Source organism: Sminthopsis crassicaudata, chromosome 2 (genome assembly GCF_048593235.1).
Source record: "Sminthopsis crassicaudata isolate SCR6 chromosome 2, ASM4859323v1, whole genome shotgun sequence".
Taxonomy (NCBI): Eukaryota; Metazoa; Chordata; class Mammalia; order Dasyuromorphia; family Dasyuridae; genus Sminthopsis; species Sminthopsis crassicaudata.
In genome coordinates this window covers 536,292,766-536,314,721 of record NC_133618.1, presented here as the reverse complement: position 1 = coordinate 536,314,721, position 21,956 = coordinate 536,292,766, and the positions used below count along the sequence as shown (strand labels likewise).

Below are 21,956 nucleotides of genomic sequence, written 5' to 3'. Positions count from 1 at the left end.
TAATTGGATAGTAAGGAATGAAGAGGAAAGATGGGGGAAGGTCTCAGGATCACTGAATTGCCTGAGTTGAAGTCTTTTCTTCACTTTGAAAACTTACATAGAGTTAGTTATTTACTCAGGAATGAAGAGGTGGGAATAGTAGAAAGTTAAAGGGAAAATAAGGAAGTATCCCCCTAAATGAAGTATCAATAATTATCTATAATCATTAGAGACAGTGAATTAAATTTTCAAAAAATTCTAAGTTTATTTTGGTCAGTAGTCTCACCTCCTATTTCCAACCATATCTTTGCTTTGTTTTTATTTATTTATTTTTGCTGAGGGGATTGGGGTTAAGTGACATACCCAGGGTTACAGAGATAGGAAGTATTAAGTGTCTAAGGCCAATTTTGAATTCAGGTCCTCCTGATTTCAGGGCTGATGCTCTATCCACTGTGCTTCTTTTTTCTCCTCCCCTCACCCCACCCCATGGTCTTTCTAGGTTCTGATGTTACGGCGTTGTCTCACATGGCTGAGGGCCACATGGTTGGCCAGAGTTTTCCCACTGGACCAGAATGTTGAATTCCACCAGCTCATTGGCTATGTGGTAGTTGGATTTACACTCATACACACCATTGCCCATGTGGTCAACTTTGGTAAGTTTCTGTTCTTAAAAACTCACCTCCCCAGCCAAGAGTACCCAGAATCTCATCATGATGATCCCCTGTCATTTTGTTTTATTCTTAAAGTGCAGGTCCTACTTTCTTTCAAGTGTACCTCTTCCATGAGGCTTTTTTTGTCCCCTAGCTGTGAGCACCATTACTTTGTATATATTTTGCACAGACGTAAGGTCATCTCCAGTCATCCTATTCTTTGTCTTGCTATTGGAAGCAAATGGCTCTAGAGGAAAATATGAGACTAGTGACTTTGCATGATCCATCTTCACTTAAATCCCACTTACTTACATGTCATAGCATCACCTCCCTGATGTCATGGGCCTCTTGGAGAATAAAGGGCAAACAACAACAGGTCTAAAGATGTGCATGTAAACTCCTTGAAGGTAAGAAGAGTTTCAGTTGTTATTACATCTCTAGTATGTGGCACATATTAGGTATAAAATTTCTGCTGGCTGATCAAGTGATTGATCCCAGACATTGAGACAAGTAATGATCACTAGTAGAGGATATTAAAGATGGGATTTCCATTTAGTTAGGGACAGGCTAGATGATTTTGGAAGTCCTTCCTAAATCTGAGGTTCTATGATTCTAAGTCTGTATTAAGGCTCTCTACCACTATCCCCCTCCCTATTTTGGTGCCTTTCCTTTTGCTTTCAACTCCTATATCTTCCCCAGTGCCCCTCTGTTGTCCAAATATACCCATCAAGAAGCCATTTGATAAATATATACACACAAGAATGCTAATGATTTCATGTGTTTCCTGTCTAATGGGGAGAGGGAAGAATAATTTTTTCAAAGAAATTTAGAGATTATAAGGCAATGTCAAAATCTAAAGTGGTGCAATGAAAAGAGCAGTAGGCATAGATCTGAGTTCAAATCTAGCCTCATTAGACGCTAGACACTACTTGTTCTTTTGAAAAAAATATATTTTATTTATTTAATTAAATGTTATCAATTACACATAAATATGTGTTCAATTTTTTAATATTTTACTTTTTCTCCCCTTCCCCATGCCCATCAAAAAGCAAACAATAGAATATTGATTATACATGAGAAATCATGTAAGACAAATTTCCATATTATCCATGTTGCAAAAGACAACACATATACTGACACTAATAGCAAGAAAAAGTTAAGCAAGCAAAAAAAGTTCATTTCAAACTGCATTTAGAATTCATCAATTCTTTCTCTGGAGGTGGATAGCATTTTTCATCATGAGTCCTTTGGGATAGTCTTGGATAATTATCTTGATCAGAGTAACTAAGTCTTTCACAGTTGATCATCCTTAAAACATTGCTGTTACTATGTACAATGTTCTCCTGGTTCTGCTTACTTTGTATCAGTTCACATAAGTCTTCCCAAGTTTTTCTGAAATCATCCTGCTCATCATTTCTTACAGCACAATAATATTCCATCACAGCCATAAACCATACTTTGTTTAGCCATTATCCAACTGAAGGCCATATCCTCAGTTTCCAACTCTTTGCCACCACAAAACGAGTAGCTATAAATATTTTTTCTTTGATCTCTTTGGGATACAGACCTTGTAGTGATATTGCCAGGTCAAAGAATATGTAAGTTTTATAGCCCTTTGGACACAGTTTCAAATTGTTTTCCAGAATGACTGTACTGATTCATAGTTCCAGGAACAATACATTAGAATTTGGTGGTTCTTACTTTTCCTGAGCCCATTCTTCTCATTGGTAAGATGAGGAAGGTAGACTAAATAATCTTTAATTACAATTCTAGACCTATGATCTTCTGATTAAGGGTGAGATTTCAGGCATTAAGAAAAGAGAGATAACGTGCTTTTGGCCATTACACTGAGGTAGTATCATCCATTTCTCATGCTTACACCTGATTCAACAGCTACAGAACTTTGTCATGTACATGAAATGGTATTAACAAGGAGAATTTGTCAACTCTTTTTGCAAATTTCTCCTGTTTCCTCCAGCTATCGTGACATGAACTGTGTATAATTATAGCTAGGATATAGATTTTCACTAAGCTAATCAATAAATATGAAGGCCTGTATTACTAGGTCGGTCCTGTTGCTGGTCACTATACTGAGACCCAACAAAAACAGTAAAATTTTAAAAATCTATTTTCAGCTCTGAGCTGTGCTGGAGGGAGAATGTCTGGATTCTGCTTTCCCCAATTTACAGGAATATTCTTGAAATTCTTACGACAACACTAAATATTTCAGTGGATGTCATGCTAGAGGCCACATCCTGTTGGCCAAACAATTCTGAAGATAACAATTTGTTTGTGTTTTTCATTCTTTTTCTTTTGACCTACAATTTCCGTTTAATCCTATTTTACTGATGATTTGCTTTTACACTACTTTCAACTCTAAATATCTCAGTGAGAGAGTGAGCTTTTTCTTGTAACAAAGCATAAAAGAAGAATGGTGGGGAGGGAGCATTTCATCAAAACTAGCCAACTTGTCAGCAAACTCTCCCAGTTTTTACAATGTCCACACCTGTAGTACCTTCTCTAAAGAAGAGAAAGTGCCATATTTTCTCAGCTCTTCCATTCAGTTGATTGATTAATTTATTATTCTTTCCATTTACATTGTAATAACCATTGTTTTTGATCATAGAAAATAGGACCTTAGATTTGAAGTTGAAAAGAACCTTACAGACTATCTAGTTTAGTCCCCTGTGTATATAGATCAGGGAACTTAGACCCAAGAAGATTAAAGTTATTGACTGAGATCACAGAGGTATCAGAGATAAGATTGAATAGTAAATCTATTGTTCTTTCTACTATATCTTCAAAATCTTAAGATTGTTTTGTGTTACAGGTCCTTTGTGAAGTCTAGGGAAACCTATGGATTCCTCAAAATAATATTCTTTTAATTTCTGGAGAAAATGCTAAATTTTACCCAATCAATCTATCAAAAAATATTTGTTAAGTGTCTATTATGTACCAGACACTGTGCTGAACACTGGGGATTTTTAAAAAAAGAGTCAAAAGATGATGTCTCTGTCTTCAAGGAGCTTATAATCAAACAGGGGAGAAAACAAGCAAACAAATAGATACAAACAACATACAATATAAATAGGAAATAATTAACAGAGGATAGGCCCTAGATAAAAGAGGTTGGGAAAGGCTTCCTATAGAAGATGGAATTTTTGATGGAAGTTAAAGAAAGCCAAGGAATAGGAGTAAGAAAAGCATTCCAGAGAGGGGGTACAGTCAGAGAAACTGTTCAAAGCCTCAAGTAGTATCTTGTTCATGGAATAGCCAGGAGACTAGCATCACTGGATCAGAGTATGTGTTGAGGAGTAAGGCATAAGGAGACTGAAATGGTAGGAGGGAGCTAAGTTCTGAAGAGCTTTGAATGTCAAATAGACTTTGTAGTTGAAAAGGATAAAAAGAGTTTAATAAGTTGGTGAGACAATCAGACTTGCATTTTAGGAAAATCCTTTTAGTTGCTGAATGAAGGATGGGAGAGACTTGAAGCAGGTTAATGGGAGAAAAGGAATGTAATTTTTTTTCCCCCATCCAACTTCATGGAACCCTTGAAATCTATCCAAGGCTCCCAGGCTCAGAAAACATGAAATGGTTTTCTGACTCTGCTTCTCTTACTTAGTAACAGTTTATATTGATCTTCCCATATGTCTCTTAAAATGTTAAGTTTGTCAATTCGTATGGTGCAGTAGTATTCCATTATATTCATATACTACAATTTGGCTATTCCCTCATTGATGGGCAGTTTTTCTGTTTCCAGACTTTTGCTACCACAAAAAGGTGCCATTATGAATATGATGGAGTAATTATAGGAACTTTTTGTCCTTGACTTCTTTTGAGTATATGCTTAGCAGGGGGATTGTTAGCTCAAAGGATATGGACACTTTTGCATTTTAGCATAATTCAGACTAGCTTTCTAGAATGCTAAAACCAATTCTTAGCCTCATCAACAAGCATTTAGTATCTGTAGAATGATTTTCAAAAGCAGGAAGAATCATCGCTCATAACCACTTTGCCAGAATTACTGTCTCCTGCATCATGATTATTTATACCCAAGTATTTTTGCCTCCAGCTCTGTTTAAAAGCAAGGTTGTAAGCAGGGCCTGTAAAGAGCTAAGCAAGACCAGAGTTCCTAAAAATGATTGCTATTTAAAAGACCAATGTGCTATCCCTGTAGAGGGCAGAACTCTGAAAAGGTATATTTAAGACTCAGTATGATTGATGAGATAATGATTCTCTAGCTAAGTACATACTTAGTGTGGTACTTAATGTGATGTAATGATATCATGTTCTACAGATGTCATGTGCTTAGTGTGGTGTAGTGATGTAATCTTACTGAAGTATTTAAGCACTAGGACAACTGGGAATGCTTTCTCAGCCACAGCTCTCAGCCACAGACACAAGAGAAGATGCCAGACTCCAGATTCCAGACTCCATCTTTGACCAGCTACGTGGCAGCTCTCCTATCTCCTTCATTCCCCAACTAAGACCAAAGACTTGGGCTGATCCCAAGTCAATGAAGACTCATTAAGTGTCCACTTTAAGGAAAACAGCGTTTTAGTCACTAGAGATACAAAGATAACAACAATAACAAAACAATGCTTATCTTAATGTAGCTTACTTCTACAGAGAGAGTCAACATATACAATATAATTATGTACAAAACAAATGCGTACAAAATTACTTAGATTATATTCCATTTTGGAAACATGAAATAGGACAGAAATGAATAGCAAATCAACAAATGATTATTTTTGCCCACATTTCAAATGAGTATGGTTTCATTCCTCCTTTTTTGCCAGGATAGTTCAGGGGCTTTTAGGTGACACAATGGATAGATGGTCAGACGTGGAATCAGGAAGTTTCATCTTCCTAAGTTCAAATTTAGCTGTGTGACCCTGGCAAGCCATTTAGCCCTTTTTATCTCAGTTTCCTCATCTGTCAAATTATCTGGAGAAGGAAATGGCAAACCTCCGCAGGGTCTTTGCCAAGAAAACCCCAAATGAGGTCATGAAGAGTCAGAAAAATAACTGAGCAATAAAACCACTCACAACTCTGATGGCAAAAAGTTGGACAAAATCTCTTTGTAGCAAGGATGGGAGGATTGAAAACTCCAACACAGTTGCCATCTACTTGTTCTGGTTGGATCTCGCCAGCTTATCAAGACAAGGATACCTCTTCTCCAGATCACTTGGTAGCTGGCCAGAAAGCCAAAATCCTTACTGCTACAGGACTTTGCATCCCTTTGTAGCTATCTTCTTAAAGAAATCTCTCCTTTCAAGCAATACCTGTGCCATTAGCATCCAGGCTTATGAAAAATAGAATTCTTACTTTTCTCCAATGAGAGCTTGTACTCTGGGGTCCCATATCCTGAGATGTGCAGTCCTTTTTCTCTTGAATATTATTGTTACATATACATAAGGGAACTGAGGCTCAAGAATTTATTCAACTTGCTCAGGATCACATAATTATTACCAGAGGTAAGATATAACTTTGTGTACAAGCAATCATAGGATGAAGGGGAATTCTTATGGTGCCATAATATTCTCAATCTGAACAATGTTCAACATTCAACCAGCATGCCTACTCTATTCTATGTGCTGTGAGGGATAGAAAAGAGAATCATACTCTTTGCCTTTGAGGAGTTAGCATTCTAGTTGTCAAAGTGATGTTAACACACATGGAACAGTTAGAATATGAAAAGACAATGCACAATGAGTTGCTAAATTAAATATAACTAAATGGAAAAATATTTAAATGTTTACTCTGCATCAAATAGTTTGCTAAGCACTCAAGATACAAAACAGAAAATTGAGGTAATCATTGTTCTCAAGGAAGTCACATTCTAGTTGGAGGAAATAACACAAAAAGGAAAGCTTGAGTTCATGGAAAATGGAAAAGTCAAGTAGGAAGGTTAGGTTGCTGACCAAATGGTGAGGTTCAGAGGATCTTGGAAGCAAATAGTTGTTCCTCCACAAAAAGAATAGTAGTTTTAGGACCACAAGTAATGATCTAGAGTTGACAATGGGCATCCTGTACAGTATTTTCAAGATGACCCTTTAAATACCTAATTCAAGGTAGTATATATGATATTAATGAAACAGAAACTCAACTGCTTCAGGTTTCCATTTCTTCACTGTAAGTTTCAAGAGCACAGGCAAGCAGAGGGCAGGAGGTGGCTCTGTACAAGCCTGAATGAGTCTTTGTGAAAAAAATTGAACAAGCATCTCCTGTGTGCCCCGCTCTGAGATAACTATTATAAGAGATAGAACAGAGATAAATTCTAGGTTAAAAGATGTCCAAGATCCCTTTTCAACATTAGAGTATGACTAAGAATCTAAATGCTAAGTAGGAGGAAGAAAGTTCAGTGTGATTTAGAAAACTAACGAGTCTACCGGTGGCTGATGGCTTCTGAACTTCAAAACATAGAATTTGGCTTTGATCTATTGTGCATAGTTGTTCCAGGTACCCAGAGGGATTTTATCTATCTGTTTTCCCCATTCTGGAATTTTTTTCTAGTGCGCCTGGCTCAATTAGAGGACAATCCTTTCCAATTCTGGGAATATCTCCTCACCACCCGGCCTGGCATTGGCTGGGTCCATGGCACAGCTTCCCTCACAGGCATTGTTCTGCAGCTTCTCATCCTCATCATGCTTGTATGTTCCTGCTCCTTTGTCCGAAGGAGTGGGCACTTTGAGGTATGATGTCGTTTATATTTGGTTTCCCAACTCTCCAGAATCTACCCTCTTAGGACTTATATCTGTGACTAACTGCTCCTCTCCCATTCCATATTCTTTATTCTAGTTATCTTCCTTAAGTTTTCCCCAGAGCTGTGTCCCAGTGAACAAAAGATTTACATGTTATTATTTTTATTTGTATAACACTATTTTCATGCTCAAGTCAAAATATTTAGCTTTGGATGAATTCTCAGTTTTCTCAGTCTTCCTCATCTGACTTAATATCTCTGCCAGGTCTTTTCTACCTATGACAGACAGCAAAAGCTAAAAAAGACTTGCAGGGCCCAAAGAGGAAAAGGCCAGTGAAGGTCTTGGGGGGAGAGGTCAAGACTCCCCTTTTCTGGTCAGCTAGCACTCTCCTCAGGAGCCCAGATAGTAGATAGGCACTGTTTCCATCCTACTGGGCAAGTCTTGAACCCTCTGGTTTATTGTGGGGAGCCTCATTCTACTCTAGACAATAAGTCAAAGTAACACTGTCTCCTTTGCTTCTCATTTGGCTGAAATTACATCCCTAGTGAATGAATGGCCAAGACTGTCCTGATTCTGGCAAACTCAACCCGAAAAAAAAGTCATTGATACTGATTTTCCCATTGCCTGCCTCAACCTTCCCATAGTGTAGTATAGGACAGTTCCTTGTTGAATCTGAAGCCACCTTCAGTCAGTATCTTTCTCTGTTTTCTTACAGGTATTCTACTGGACCCACCTATCCTACATTCCTATCTGGGTGCTGCTCATCATACACGGACCCAATTTCTGGAAGTGGCTGCTTGTCCCTGGTCTCTTATTCTTCCTGGAAAAAGTTGTGGGGCTAGTGTTGTCACACCTGGCAGCCCTAAGTATTGTGGAAGTCAACCTCCTTTCCTCCAAGGTATACACTTTTTGTGTACTGTACCCCAATTCATCACAATGAAGTTTAAGGGAACAGAAGTCGGAAAAGAAAAGTTCAAGTGGGTTGGACTCAATGACTTCTAGGATCTCTTCTAACTTTAAACCTATCATCTAATCATTCTATAAATAAGAGAGATGTCAGTCATTACATAATTAAGTATCTGATTATAAGGCACCACCCCCCATTTCCAATTCTGCCCTGACTCCTTGCTCCTCACATTTTCTTTTCTTTCAGTTAATAGATTAGTATTCTCCATAACTCATATAGAGCAATGGATAGAGCCCTAGATCTGGAGTCAGAAAGACCTGACTGCAAATCTGAACTTTGACACTTATTGGCTATCAGAGCCTGGGCAAGTCACTTAGCTGCTGTTTTCCTTAGTTTCTTCAACTGTGAAATGAGGATATTTAATCCATTAGGCTCTAACATCCTCAAAATCTTCCATTAGAACACCCTCTTTTCTTTCACTACTTTCTCCAACCCCAGGTCACTCACCTTGTGATCAAGCGGCCCTCTTTTTTCAACTATAAGCCCGGAGACTACGTATACTTGAACATCCCAGCTATTGCCAAGTATGAATGGCACCCTTTCACCATCAGCAGTGCTCCAGAGCAAAGAGGTAAGAAGGGATTGTAATCTGTAAGAATGATACTTTTACCTTATAATCCTGATGTCCTCATTCCCCTAACATAGTCTCATTCACTCTGCTTAGGGGAAATTTTAAATCTAAAAAAGCTTTTTTCTTTCATAGATGCTACTGCCTACAGAGCTCACGCTTCTTTCTCATAGTGATCACTTTCCCCCACTACCCCCTTTTTCTTCCTTATGTTGGCCATCTGGAGTGAGACCAAAACCACCTTTCTATAGACAGAATAAGGCTCATTGTACAGTATAGATATCTGCCTATAGAGAGTGATTTCAGAGACTCTGGGAAGAACTCTGGCCCCAAATCTCTTTCCTACCTACTGACTGATGTTTGAAATTAGAGCAAATTCCTTTGACTTAAACCAAGTGGTAAAATTCTCGTAGAACCATAGATTTGAATCATAGGTATCACACACTTAGAGTTAAGAGGGACTGCCCAGGCCATCTTATCCAGTCTCCTCACTTATAAGTGAGAAAGCTGAGGCCCACAGAGGACTTGCCTAGAGACATTAGGATAAGTGTCAGAGGTGGGATTTGCACCTACTTTTTCTGATTCCAAAACCATTGTTCATTCAATCACATTTTGACAGAACTTTATTTAAATTGCAAATGCCACCTAAGAGAAGTTGCACATTAAATAATTAGGACAGTGCCTGGAACAGAGTAAGCATGTTTGATGCTGTTGTTGAGTCATTTAGTCATGTCCAATTCTATGAGATCCCATGGTTTTCTTGAGATGCTAGAATAATTTGTCATTTCTCTAGGATGTCCCTATCATATAGATGAGAAACTGAGGCAAATAGAGGTTAAGTAATTTGCCTGAGGCCAAATTAAAACTCAAATCTTCCTGACTCCAAGCCCAGTGCACTATTCACTGCACCATCTAGCAGAATAAATCTATCTATCTGAATGTTAGTTGATTATTAATCAACGTGGTACAGGAAAGAACCAACTATCCAAATTGAAGACCAATTGTCTCTGACTATGTGTAAATACTGGACTGGAAACAAATATTGGTCAGCATATAAATACTAGGCATATAGGCAATCAAAAGAAGAGAGAGTAGATACAACATTCTATTAAAAAAAAACAACAACTTACATAGTATTTTATTTTCTCAAAAACATACAAAGATAGTTTTCAACATTCACCTTTGCAAAACCTTGTGTTCCAAAATTTTCTCCCTTCTTCCCCCTTCCCCAAGACAGCAAGCATTCTAATATAGGTTAAATATGTGCAATTCTCCTAAACATATCTCTATATTTGTCATACTGCACAAGAAAAATCAGATGAAAAGGGAAAAACAAGAAAGGGGGGGAAAAAGCAAGCAAACAACAACAAAACAAAAGATGAAAATACTATGATTCAGTCTCCACAGTCCTCTCTCTGAATGTGAATGGCACTTTCCATCACAAGTCTATTGGAATTGGCCTAAATCACCCCATTGTTCAAAAGAACCAAGTGCATCACAATTGATTGTCATGTAATCCTGTTACTGTATACAATGTTCTCTAGGTTATGCTCACTTCACTTAGCATCAGTTCATGTAAGTCTCTTCAGGCCTCTCTGAAATGATCCTGCTGGTTGTTTCTTATAGAACAATAATATTCCATAACATTCACATATCATAATATTCAGCCATTTCCTACCTGATGGGCATCCACTCAGTTTTCAATTCCTTGCCACTCCAAAAAAGATTGCTACAAACATTTTTGCACATCTGGGTTCTTTTCCCCTTTTTAGGATCTCTTTGGGATACAGACCCAGTAAAGGCACTACTGGATCAAAGGATACAACATTCTATTTTATGGACAATTCTCAACCAACCAGCACCTAAAGATCTCTTGGTTCAAGATCTGCTTATTTAGGTCAATCAGTCCCAAGTTCTTACTGCCTTGGTTGTCTAAAATATCACAAAATCATAGTGATGGAAGATGGAAGATATGGAAAAGACTGATGCTTTTGATAATTTGCCTTAAAAGTGCTCATCCAGTCTCTGCTTGAAAACCTCCAAAAAAGAAGAACCAGCACCTCTTAGGGAATCTCTGTTTACTTCAATTGTTGTTTTTGCTGTTCAATTATTTCAATTATGTCTAATTCTTTGTGATCCCATTTGGGGTTTTCTTGGCATACACATTGGACATTGATCTGCCATTTTTTTCTCCAGTTCACATGACAAATGAAGAAATGGAAGCAAATAGGGTAAAGTAACTTGTCCAAGGTCACAAGGCTAGTAAGTGTCTTAAACCAGATCTGAATACCACAATAAGAGTTTTCCTAATTCCAGATGTGATGCTCTATCCACTGCACCACTTAGTTGTCCTTGTCTACTTTTTCCTGCACTTCTACCCATTACTCTTGGATCTGTCCTAAGGGGCCAAACAGAAGAGCTGTATTCTCCTGGAGTATTCTCTAGGCTAAACATGCTAATTCATTCAACTTATTCTCCAATGACATGAACTCAAGGCTCCCAGCCAACATAGTAATCTCTTATGTCCTTCTGAAATGATGACACCCTAATCTAATCATATACTTCCTAATGAAGACAGATTAGAATGAGATGACATGTCACTTTCCTATTCCTTAAAATGAATAATGTTCACTTTCTCTTTCTTGGTTGGGGAGCCCCTTGGATTTATTCTATTTTCAAGCATCTATGATTTAATTAGAATTTAGTACCCCCTTTAGTAATATGGATCATCACCCCTCCACGTATACTAAGATGTTCCTTTTTAAAAACAATTTTAATAATATCTTTTTCTTTTCTTTTTTTAGCTTATTTTTAAAATACATGCATAGATAGTTTTCAGCATCCACTCTTGCAAAACCTTGTTTTCTAAGTTTTACTCTTTCCCTTATCCCATCCCTTCCCTACATAGCAAATAATCCAATATGTATTAAACATTTGAAGTTTTCTAAACATATTTCCACAATTTTCATGCTGCACAAGAAAAATTAGATCAGAAAGGGAAAAAAATAAGAAAGAAAAAAAATCAAACAAATAACAAAAAAAGGTGAAACTACTATGTTGTGATCCACATTCAGTCCCTTTTTCTGAATGCAGATGGTTCTCAGAATTATCCTGAATCACCTCATTATTGAAAAGAGCCAAGTCCATCACAGTGCATCATCACACAATCTTATTATTGATGTTTACAAAATTTTCTTGGTTCTATTCACTTCACTTAGAATTAATTCATGTAAGTCTCTTCAGGCCTTCCCGAAACCATCCTGCTGATCATTTCTTAAAGAACAATAATATTTTAGAATGTTCTTAATACTTTCTTTGACTGAAAAAAAATTGCTACCTAATGGCCAGGCTGTTGGTGTTGTCCTTAGACGGAAGTCATTCATTGAATTTGTGGCTGTACTCAGTCTTTCTAGCCTAGTAAAACTTACCAAGGCTTCTGACCCATTAGAATACCTTCAGACAAGCCAAAGTCACCTTTCCATCCTGAAAGTACATTAGAGGAGGATTTTAGTGATAATAATTTGTGTTTCAATAGCACTTTATGGCTTTAAAAAAGCTACACTTTCTCACAATCTTGTGAGATGAGTAGCAGAGGACATTTGATAACTCTTTCTTTTCTCCACTTCCCATCTGGATCCCCTCATTCCATTCCTGTTGCTACTAGAGCCTGGAATGATGATGAGGAGGAGGAGGAAGAGTGTTATGGGCCAGAACTGAACTTGAAATAAGAATTCTTACAAGGTGCCGATTCAGTGGAATTGATGAGACAATGGTTATCTAGTTTAGCACGGTGATTAATAGTTCTCTAAGTTCAGTATGATTGATTTAATCTTATAACAAATAATGGTTTCCCAGTGATATAATGATTGGCTTATACTCAGTGTAAAGCATATAAACTGGGAGCCTCAGCCAGATTCATTTAGGAGCAGAGAAGACAAAGGACCGGGAGTGGGAGCTCAAGCTCTCGGAACCAAGGAGAGAGATTCATTTGATCTTTGGTCAGGCTGCTGGTAGCAGGCTCTCTTCCTGCATTTTCTGCACTGAAACCAAGACTCCAGAAGGCCTCTAAGAAAGCTGCCCAGTCCTAGGCAAAGAGCAATAAAGGATTTGGACTTTAACACGTAGCTACTCTTGGGGTGATTACTCTGACTGAAAAGAAGGCTGCCCCCAAAGAACACTATAGAAGAGGAGGAGGAGGATGACCGCTAACATGAATATAATACTTTAACATTTTCAAAATATTTTATGTATATTATCTCGTTTATTTTTCACAAAAATCCTGTGATGAGGTGCTATTATTATTTCCATTTTATAGATGTAGAAACAGGCTGAAAGATGTTAAGTAACTTGCCCAAATGAGGCAGAAAACCCCCCACTAGATTTGAAGTCAGGAAGATTTGAGTTCAGAACCTGTCTCAGACTCTCAATTATGTAAGCCACTTAATAGCTTTCAACCTCAGTTTTTCATCAATAAAATTTAAATAATGATGATATTTTTAAAAATTCAATTTTATTATGAGTACTTTGGAATTATTGTGGATCACTGAGTTGATCAATTACTAAGTCTTTCATGGTGGATTATATTTATAATATTTTGGTTACTGTTCAGATATTGTCCTAGTTCTGTTTACTTCATTTTGTATCCTTTCATATAAGTTTCCCCAGGTATTTCTGAAACCATATTCTTCAACATTTCATACAGCACAATAATATTCCATCACATTTATATACCACAACTTTTCCAACCATTCCCCAATTGATAGGCATCTCCTCAGTTTCTAATTCTTTGCAAAAATGAAAAGAGTTATGACATTTTTGTACACATGGATCCTTTCCTTTTATTTCTTTAAGATATATTTCAAGGTTCAAGTTTAATAATTTATTGTATATAGTTCCAAATTGCTTTCCAAGTTGGACTAGATCACAACTCCATCAATAATACATTAGTATACTGTTTTCCCACCTCCTTTCCAACATTTGTAATTTTCCTTTTCTTTATCTTAGCCAATTTTATGGAAGTGAGAGTACCCCAGGATATTTTAATTTTTATTTCTATAATTATTAGTAATTTGGAGCATTTTCATATAATTATTAATAATTTTTATTTCTTCCTCTGAAAAACTATCTGTTTATACCCCTTAATCATTTGCCAGTTGGGGAGTAGTTATTATTCTTATAAAATTGGCTCAGTACCCTATGTATTTTTGAAATCAGACCTTTATCAGAGAAAATGATTACAAAGATTTCCCAATTTTCTTTTAATTTTAGCTGAATTTGTTTTGTTTGTACATAAACTTTTTAATTTTATGCAACCAAAACTATCCATTTGATCTCTGGTGAACCTCTTTAACTCTTGTTTGGTCAAGAACTTATTCCCTATCTATAGATTTGACAGGTAATTTCTTCCATGTTTTACTCATTTGCTTATGATGTTACCTTTTATGTCTATATCATGTACCTATCTTGACCTTATCTTGGTATATACAGTGTGAGATGGTATATAGCTTGTTTCTATTAGACTTTCCAGTTTTCCCAAGAATTTTTGTCAAATTAGTTTTTGACACAGTAGCTGGGATCTTTGGGTATATCTCAAGCAGGGATAATAATAGCATCCATATGACATGGCTGTGATAAGGATGCACCAAGACAATTAGAGGCAGATAAGTGATGCAATGGATATATATCACTCAGCCTACTCCCTATCCTCAACTCAGAGCATGCAATGGGAAACTATATGATTATCCCTTCTACATCAGAGGTGTTAAGAGGTGTCATGCCTCCATGATCTGGAAAATCTGCGTAAAATCGCCCTTCCTTTGTACCAAAGAAGTCTGAATTTTTACTTTCTTTTATGGAGTATTGTGCCTTATAAAATTTGGTTTGATACTATATAATACCAAACATATATTTTACATATTTCTAAGTTTCTACTTTTTTCTGTCATTTGCTGGCCTTTACAAAACTGCAGCTTCCACAAAACTCCTCCAAAATTTCTATTTGATTTCTTTTCCTGATCTATGATATATCAATACCACAATGGAGAAAGGCATAATGTAGAATGATAACAGTGCTTTATAGTCATACTTTCAGGACTGCTTACTTTCAGTGGATATGGTCAAGGGTAATGATGATAGTTAAGAGGTGATGTAAAAAAATTAATGTATGGGCCCAATGTTTAGTGTTCCTTTGCAAGTTTTACTTTCTAGTGTGATACCCAGAGTGACATCAGTATTGATTAAAAGAATGATGAAAGCTCCCTTATCTGTGTACAGTCTCTGGAACTAGGTGAAATGAATAACCCATCTCATTTTCCTCCCCATAGTAAGAATCATGTAGCCCATACTATGAAAAGAGCATCTGTTTTGTGTAGAACCTTGGGATGGGTTGAGAAATAAGCATACAAAGAATGATGAAGACAGAGTCCACTCTATTCTAAGAGAGTGAAACAACAAACAGTTTTAAGACCTTCGGGTCTTATTGAAGAGAGCCAAGAATAGGGCAACCAAAAAAGTGAAAAGTGTTGAATCCATGTTATATGAAGATCAAATGAAGAGTTGATTATATTTAGCCTGGAGAAGAGAAAATTCAGGGGTAACATGACATCTGTCTTCAAATATTTGAAGGATTACCATATGGAGAAGGGATAAGACTAGTTTTTATTAGTCTCAGGGAACAGAATCAGGAATAATGAGTGAATGTTGCAAAGAGATCAATTTAGGATTGATACCACCATTATCATCCTCATCCTCATCAACAGTAACAACAACTTCCTAACAAATGGACTGAGCTATTTTGAGAGGTAGTAGGTTCTTCCCTTCTTGGAGGTCTTTAACCAGACACTGGTTATTCAGATATCTTCATAAGTAAAGGTTCCTTTTTTTGTAGAAGAGCCTTCAAGAAGGCTCCTAACATCTTTTCCACCTCCAAATCCTGATTCTTTGTGATCATTTCTCACTTTAAATTGCTCATACTCTAGTTGTGTCAAATAAGCAAATAGAGGCAATGCAATATAATATAAAGGGCACATGTTTTGCAGCCAGAATCCCAGATTTGCCAAGTTATTATGTATGTCCCTGGGACAGTCATTTCTTAATTCTGAGCCTTAGTTATTTATTTATTTTTTTGAGTTAGAGGTTTGGACTAGATAATCTTTTATTTATCTTCTAGCTTTAAGCCCTGTGATACCAAAGAAAATAAAAACAAAATTCAAGTTCTTCAGGAAACATGATATGTCAAGTCCTCCCTATAGAATTAATCAAGAATAGTATTCATCCATATTATCCTAATGTTAATAATAATAATAATAGCTGGCATTTATATAAGTCTAAGACTTTTTCAAAGCATTTTATAAATGTTTTCTCATTTGATCCTCACAACTTTGGGATATAGGTTCTATAATCATCTCCATTTTAGGGAAAAAAATGGAGCAGAGAAATTAGGTTACTTGCCAGAGATAGGTAGATAATAAGTATTTTAGATTGGATTTGAACTTAAATCTTCTTGATTCTAAATCTACTGACTGGTACACTGTGCCACTTGATTGCCTTGATAGAATAGATTTGGTTCTATAATCAAATAACAATGTTATTTTACATATCCCAAAATTCTAGAAGACTGTAATCTGCTATTAGAGACAAAGTTACAAAAAGTATACAAGAAAAAAGGCTTTCTATGACTTGTAGTACATAAATGTGGGAAGTTAACAAGAGAGATTGACATTTATAGGATAAAGTAGATCACAAAAAGTTATGTGACTAATGGAGAAGAAGCCTTGATATGTCTTGTAGCATTATAGATTGGACTGGTTTGTAGGATATTCAAAAGGGTTATTTTTGTGCATGCATTGTTTATTATTTTTTCTCAATTATATGTAAACATTTTTACATTTGAGTTCTAAATTCTCTCCCTTTCAAAAGGTATATGTGGTTTTATTGCCTTTTGGGTATAGTTTGAAATTGTTCTCCACCATGGTTGGACTAATTCATAATTCTATCAATACTACATTAGCGTTCTAATTTTGCCACATCCCTTCCAACATTTTTCATGTTCCTTTTATGACATTAGTCAATCTGATAGATGTTGAGTAGTACGTCAGAGTTTCTTTAATTTGCATATCTCTCATCAATAGTGATTTAAAATATTTTTTTCATATGATCATAAATAGTTTTGATTTCTTTCTCTGAAAACTGCATTTTCATCCCCTTTGACCATTTATCATCTAGGGAATGGCCCTTATTCTTATAAATTTAACTTGGTTCCCTATGTATCTGAGAAATGAGATCTTAATCAGAGAAACATTCTGTAAAATGTTTTCCCACTTTCTTGTTTTCCTTCAATTTTGGGATGCATATCTTTTGTTTGTGTAATATCTTTTTAATTTGACATAATCAAAATTTTCCATTTTACATCTCATGATGCTCTTTTCTATTTACTTGATTATAAATTCTCCCTTTATTCATAAATCTGACAAGTAAAATATGCCATGGTTCTTGTATTTATGATATCACCTTTATTTCTAAATCAAGTACCCACTTTGACTTTTATCTTGATAAATCATTTTAGATGTTAGTCTATATCTAATTTCTACCAAATTGCTTTCTAATTTTCCCAGAACATTTTTTCAACTACCAATTTCTTGTTGTAAAATCTTGGATCTTTTCATTTGTTAAATATTGGATTATTATAGACAATTGCTATTGTGTAATGTGTACCTAATCTTTTCCACTGATCCACCACTCTGCTTCTCAACCAGTACCAACTTGTTTTCATGACTACTGCTTTGTAATATGGTTTGAGATCTGGTACAGCCAAACTACCTTTTCACATTATTTTTCATTGATTCCCTTGATGTTCTTGACCTTTTGTTCTTCCAGATAAATTGTTATGATTTTTTCTAACTCTATGAAATAAAATAAAATAAAATTTTTTGTAATTTTGTTTATTTGACACTGCATAAGTAAATTGTTTAGGTATAATTGTCATTATTATTGTATTGGTCCCCCCTACCTATGAGAAATTAATATTTCTCCAAATATCTAAATCTTTATTTGTATGAATGGTATTTTGTACATTTAGTCCCTAGGTTTGTTCTGGAAGGTAGACTCCTAAATATTTTATATTGTCTACAATTCTTTTAAATAGAATTTATCTCTTGCAGTTAGACAATGTTAATAATGTATAAAAATATTAATGATTTATGTGAGTTTATTTTATATCCTGCAACTTTTATAAAATTGTTAATTATTTCAATTAGTTTTTTTTAGTTGATTCTCTAGGATTTTCTAAGTATTCCATCAAATTTCTTAAATTGTATTTCCTTATTGCCCAGTTTTATTCCTCCATTTTATCTTGTCATTTTTATAGCTAGTATTTTTAGAATGATATTAAATAACATTGGTTATAATGAATATCCTTGCTTCACCGCAATCTTATTGATAAGACTTCTAGCTTCCTCCCCATTATAGACAATATTTGTGATGGTTTTAGATAAACACTATCATTTAAGGAAAGCTCCATTTATTTCTTTGCTTTCTTAATAGAAATGAATGCTGTATTTTGTCAAAAGCTTTTTTTTCTGCATCTATTGAAATACTATTTTATTGATTTTATTCTTAATAAGGGCTATTATGCTAATAATTTTCTCACTATTGGACCAATCCTGCCTTCCTATTATCCTAACTGGTCATAGTGTATTTTCTTTGTTGTATTGGCATAATCTCCTGCTAGTATTTTATTTAAGATTTTTGCCTTAATAGTCATTAAGGAAATTAGTTTAACACACCTGTCAGATTGGCTAAGATGACGGGAATAAATAATGATGAATGTTGGAGGGGATGTGGGAAAACTGGAACACTAATACATTGTTGGTGGAGTTGTGAAGGAGTCTGGCCATTCTGGAGAGCAATTTGGAACTATGCCCAAAAAGTTATCAAACTGTGCATCCCCTTTGATCTAGCATTGCTACTATTGGGCTTATATCCCAAGGAAATACTAAAGAGGGGAAAGGGACCTGTATGTGCCAAAATGTTTGTGGCAGCTCTTTTTGTAGTAGCTAGAAACTGGAAGATGAATGGATGTCCATCAATTGGAGAATGGTTGGGTAAATTATGATATATGAAGGTTATGGAATATTATTGCTCTGTAAGAAATGACCAGCAGGATGAATTCAGAAAGGTTTGGAGAGAACACGAACTGATGCTGAGTGAAATGAACAGAACCAGAAGATCGCTGTACACTTCAACAACAATGCTGTATGAAGATGTATTCTGATGAAAGTGGATATTTTCAACATAAAGAAGATCCAACTCACTTCCAGTTGATCAATGATGGACAGAAACAACTACACCCAGAGAAGGAACACTGGGAAATGAATGTAAATTGTTAGCACCACTATCTACCTACCCAGGTTACTTATACCTTCAGAATCTAATACTTAACGTGTAGAAGAAAATTGGATTTACACACATATATTGTATCTAGGTTATACTGTAACACATATAATATGTATGGGATTGCCTGTCATCTAGGGGGGGAGTAGAAGGAGGGAGGAGAAAATTTGGAAAAATGAATACAAGGGATAATGTTATTTAAAAAAACTTACTCATGCAGATATACTGTCAAAAAATTTTATAATTATAAAATAAAAAAATAATATATATATATGAAGGAAATTAGTTTATCATTTTCTTTATCAGTTTTGCTCTGTCTGATTTTAAGCATCAAAACTACATTTGTGTCATAAAAGGATTTGATTGGGCTCCTTTACCCATTTTTCCAAATAGTTATTACTTGTTTTTTTTTTTAATATTCAGTAGAATTCACTTATAAATCCATCTAGTTCTGGGGAATTTTTCTTAACAAGCTCATTTATAAGTTGTTCAAATTCTTTTTCTAAGGTAGAATTATTTATGTTTCCTATTGCACTTTATATTTTTGTAAACATTCATTTAACTTAGATGGAATATAACTGGGCAAAACAATACCTAATAATTGCTCTGATTTCATCTTCATTGACAGTATATTCACCTTTTTATTTTAGATACTGACAGTTTGGTTTTCTTCTTTCTTTTTTAAAATCAAATTAACCAATAGTTTATTTTATTGGCTTTCTTCCCCTCCACATAAAACCAGCTCCTCATTTTATTTGTTATTTTAGTGATTTTCTTATTCTCAATTTTATTAATCTCTATTTCAGTTTTCAGCATTTCCAATTTCATGTTTAATTGGGGATTTTTAATTTGTTGTTTTCCCAATTTTTTAACTGCCTGCCAAATTCATTGATCTATTTTTTTTTCTATTTTATTGATCTAAGCATTTAGAGAAATATATTTTCCCCTAAATACTGTTTTGGCTCCATCTTATAAGGATGCATTTTTGTAATTTTTGTTATTCTCTTTAAGAAAAAAAAATATCTTTCTGTGATTTGTTCTTTGACTCACTCATTATTTAGAATTATATTATTTAGTTCCAAATTAATTTTTAATTTATGTTTTCATGGCTTTTTTATTAACTATAATTTGTTGCATTATAGTCTGAAAAGTTTAATTTTTCTTTTTCTTTTTTTTTAATTTTTATTTTATTTTATAATTATAACATTTTTTTTGACAGTACATATGCATGGGTAATTTTTTACAACATTATCCCTTGCACTTACTTCTATTCAGATTTTTTCCCTTCCTCCCCCAACCCCCTCCCCCAGATGGCAAGCAGTCTTATATATGTTAAATATATTACAGTATAATTTAGATACAATATATGTGTGTAGAACCGAATTTTTTGTTGCACAGGAAGAATTGGATTCAGAAGGTAAAAATAACAGTTTACATTCATTTCCCAGTGTTCCTTTTCTGGATGTAGCTGGTTCTGTCCATCATTAATCAATTGGAATTGGATTAGCTCTTCTCTATGTTGAAGAAATCCACTTCCATCAGCATACATCCTCGTACAGTATCATTGTTGAAGTGTATAATGATCTTCTGGTTCTGCTTGTTTCACTCAGCATTTCTTTTTCTTTAACATTTTTTTCGGCATTTGGTTGTAAGGTTTTTATTCCACAATACATGGTCAATTTGTGTGATGTGAATAGTATAGTTAAGAAGACATACTCTTTTCTATTCCCATTAAGTTTTCTCTAGAGGTAGATCATATCTTTAAAAATGTTATCATCTCATTTCTTGTTTATTTTATGGTCAGAATTGTCTATTTATGAGAAGAGAAAATTGAATATAGATTTTGTTTTATTTCTTTTTGATGTCTTATGGCACATTAGATACTATTTGTCCATTTCTAATTCTTCAGTGAGCTTTTGAACCTCTTTTTTCCGTATGGTCAATTCTTCTTTTTAAGGAGTTCACTTCAGTGGGGTTTAATTTGTGCCTTTTTTAAAAGCCATTTGGCTTATTCTGGGATTTTGGGTTTTTTTTTTTTTTGTTTTTTTTGTTTTTTTTTTTTTTTTTGGTGAGACAATTTTAGCTTAAGTAGCTTGTCCAGGATCACACAGCTAGTAAGTGTTAAGTTCTGGATCTGAACTCAGGTCCTCCTGACTCCAAGGCTGGTGCTGTATCCACTGTGCCAACTAGCTGTGCTATTCTGTTTTTAAGATGGTATTTTCTTCAATATTTTGTGCCTTTTTTTTTTTTTACCAAACCCCTGACTCTATGTTCATAATTTTCTTTATCATTCTTTTATTTTCCTGATTTTTCCTCTATCTCTCCTATTTGATTTTTAGAATCCTTTTAGAACTCTTTCAGAAGTTCTTGTTAGGCTCATATCCAATTTACATTTTCTTCTTTGAAGCTTTGCTTGTAGCTGCTTTAATATTGTTATATTCTTTTGGGTTTTGGGTCTTGATTTTCCCTGTTACCAGATTAACTTTTTATATTAAGATTCTTTTTATTGTTGTTGTTTGCCAATTTCTGGACTATTTCGGCTTTTATTTTAAAATTGAGTTATGCTCCCAGGATGGAGAGGGTACTGTTCTTCATTTCAGGTCTTTTTTGCTGCTCTTTTTAGAACTAGCTTTCAGTTTGGTGTTTCCAAAGTAGCATAATTTAGGGAGATCATAGGATCTAGGGAGTGTCATAACT

The 21,956-nt window shown here is 35.0% G+C and overlaps 1 protein-coding gene across 1 annotated transcript in view; it reads left to right on the top strand.

Moving 5' to 3' along the window:
* Positions 1 to 21,956, top strand: part of NOX5 (NADPH oxidase 5) — a 37,857-nt gene that overhangs the window by 5,991 nt on the left and 9,910 nt on the right. The window contains exons 5-8 of the mRNA XM_074285218.1: positions 479 to 632; positions 7,149 to 7,327; positions 8,052 to 8,234; positions 8,742 to 8,874. Of these exons, the coding sequence (XP_074141319.1) occupies positions 479 to 632; positions 7,149 to 7,327; positions 8,052 to 8,234; positions 8,742 to 8,874 (649 nt within the window). The remainder of the gene's footprint in view (positions 1 to 478; positions 633 to 7,148; positions 7,328 to 8,051; positions 8,235 to 8,741; positions 8,875 to 21,956) is intronic.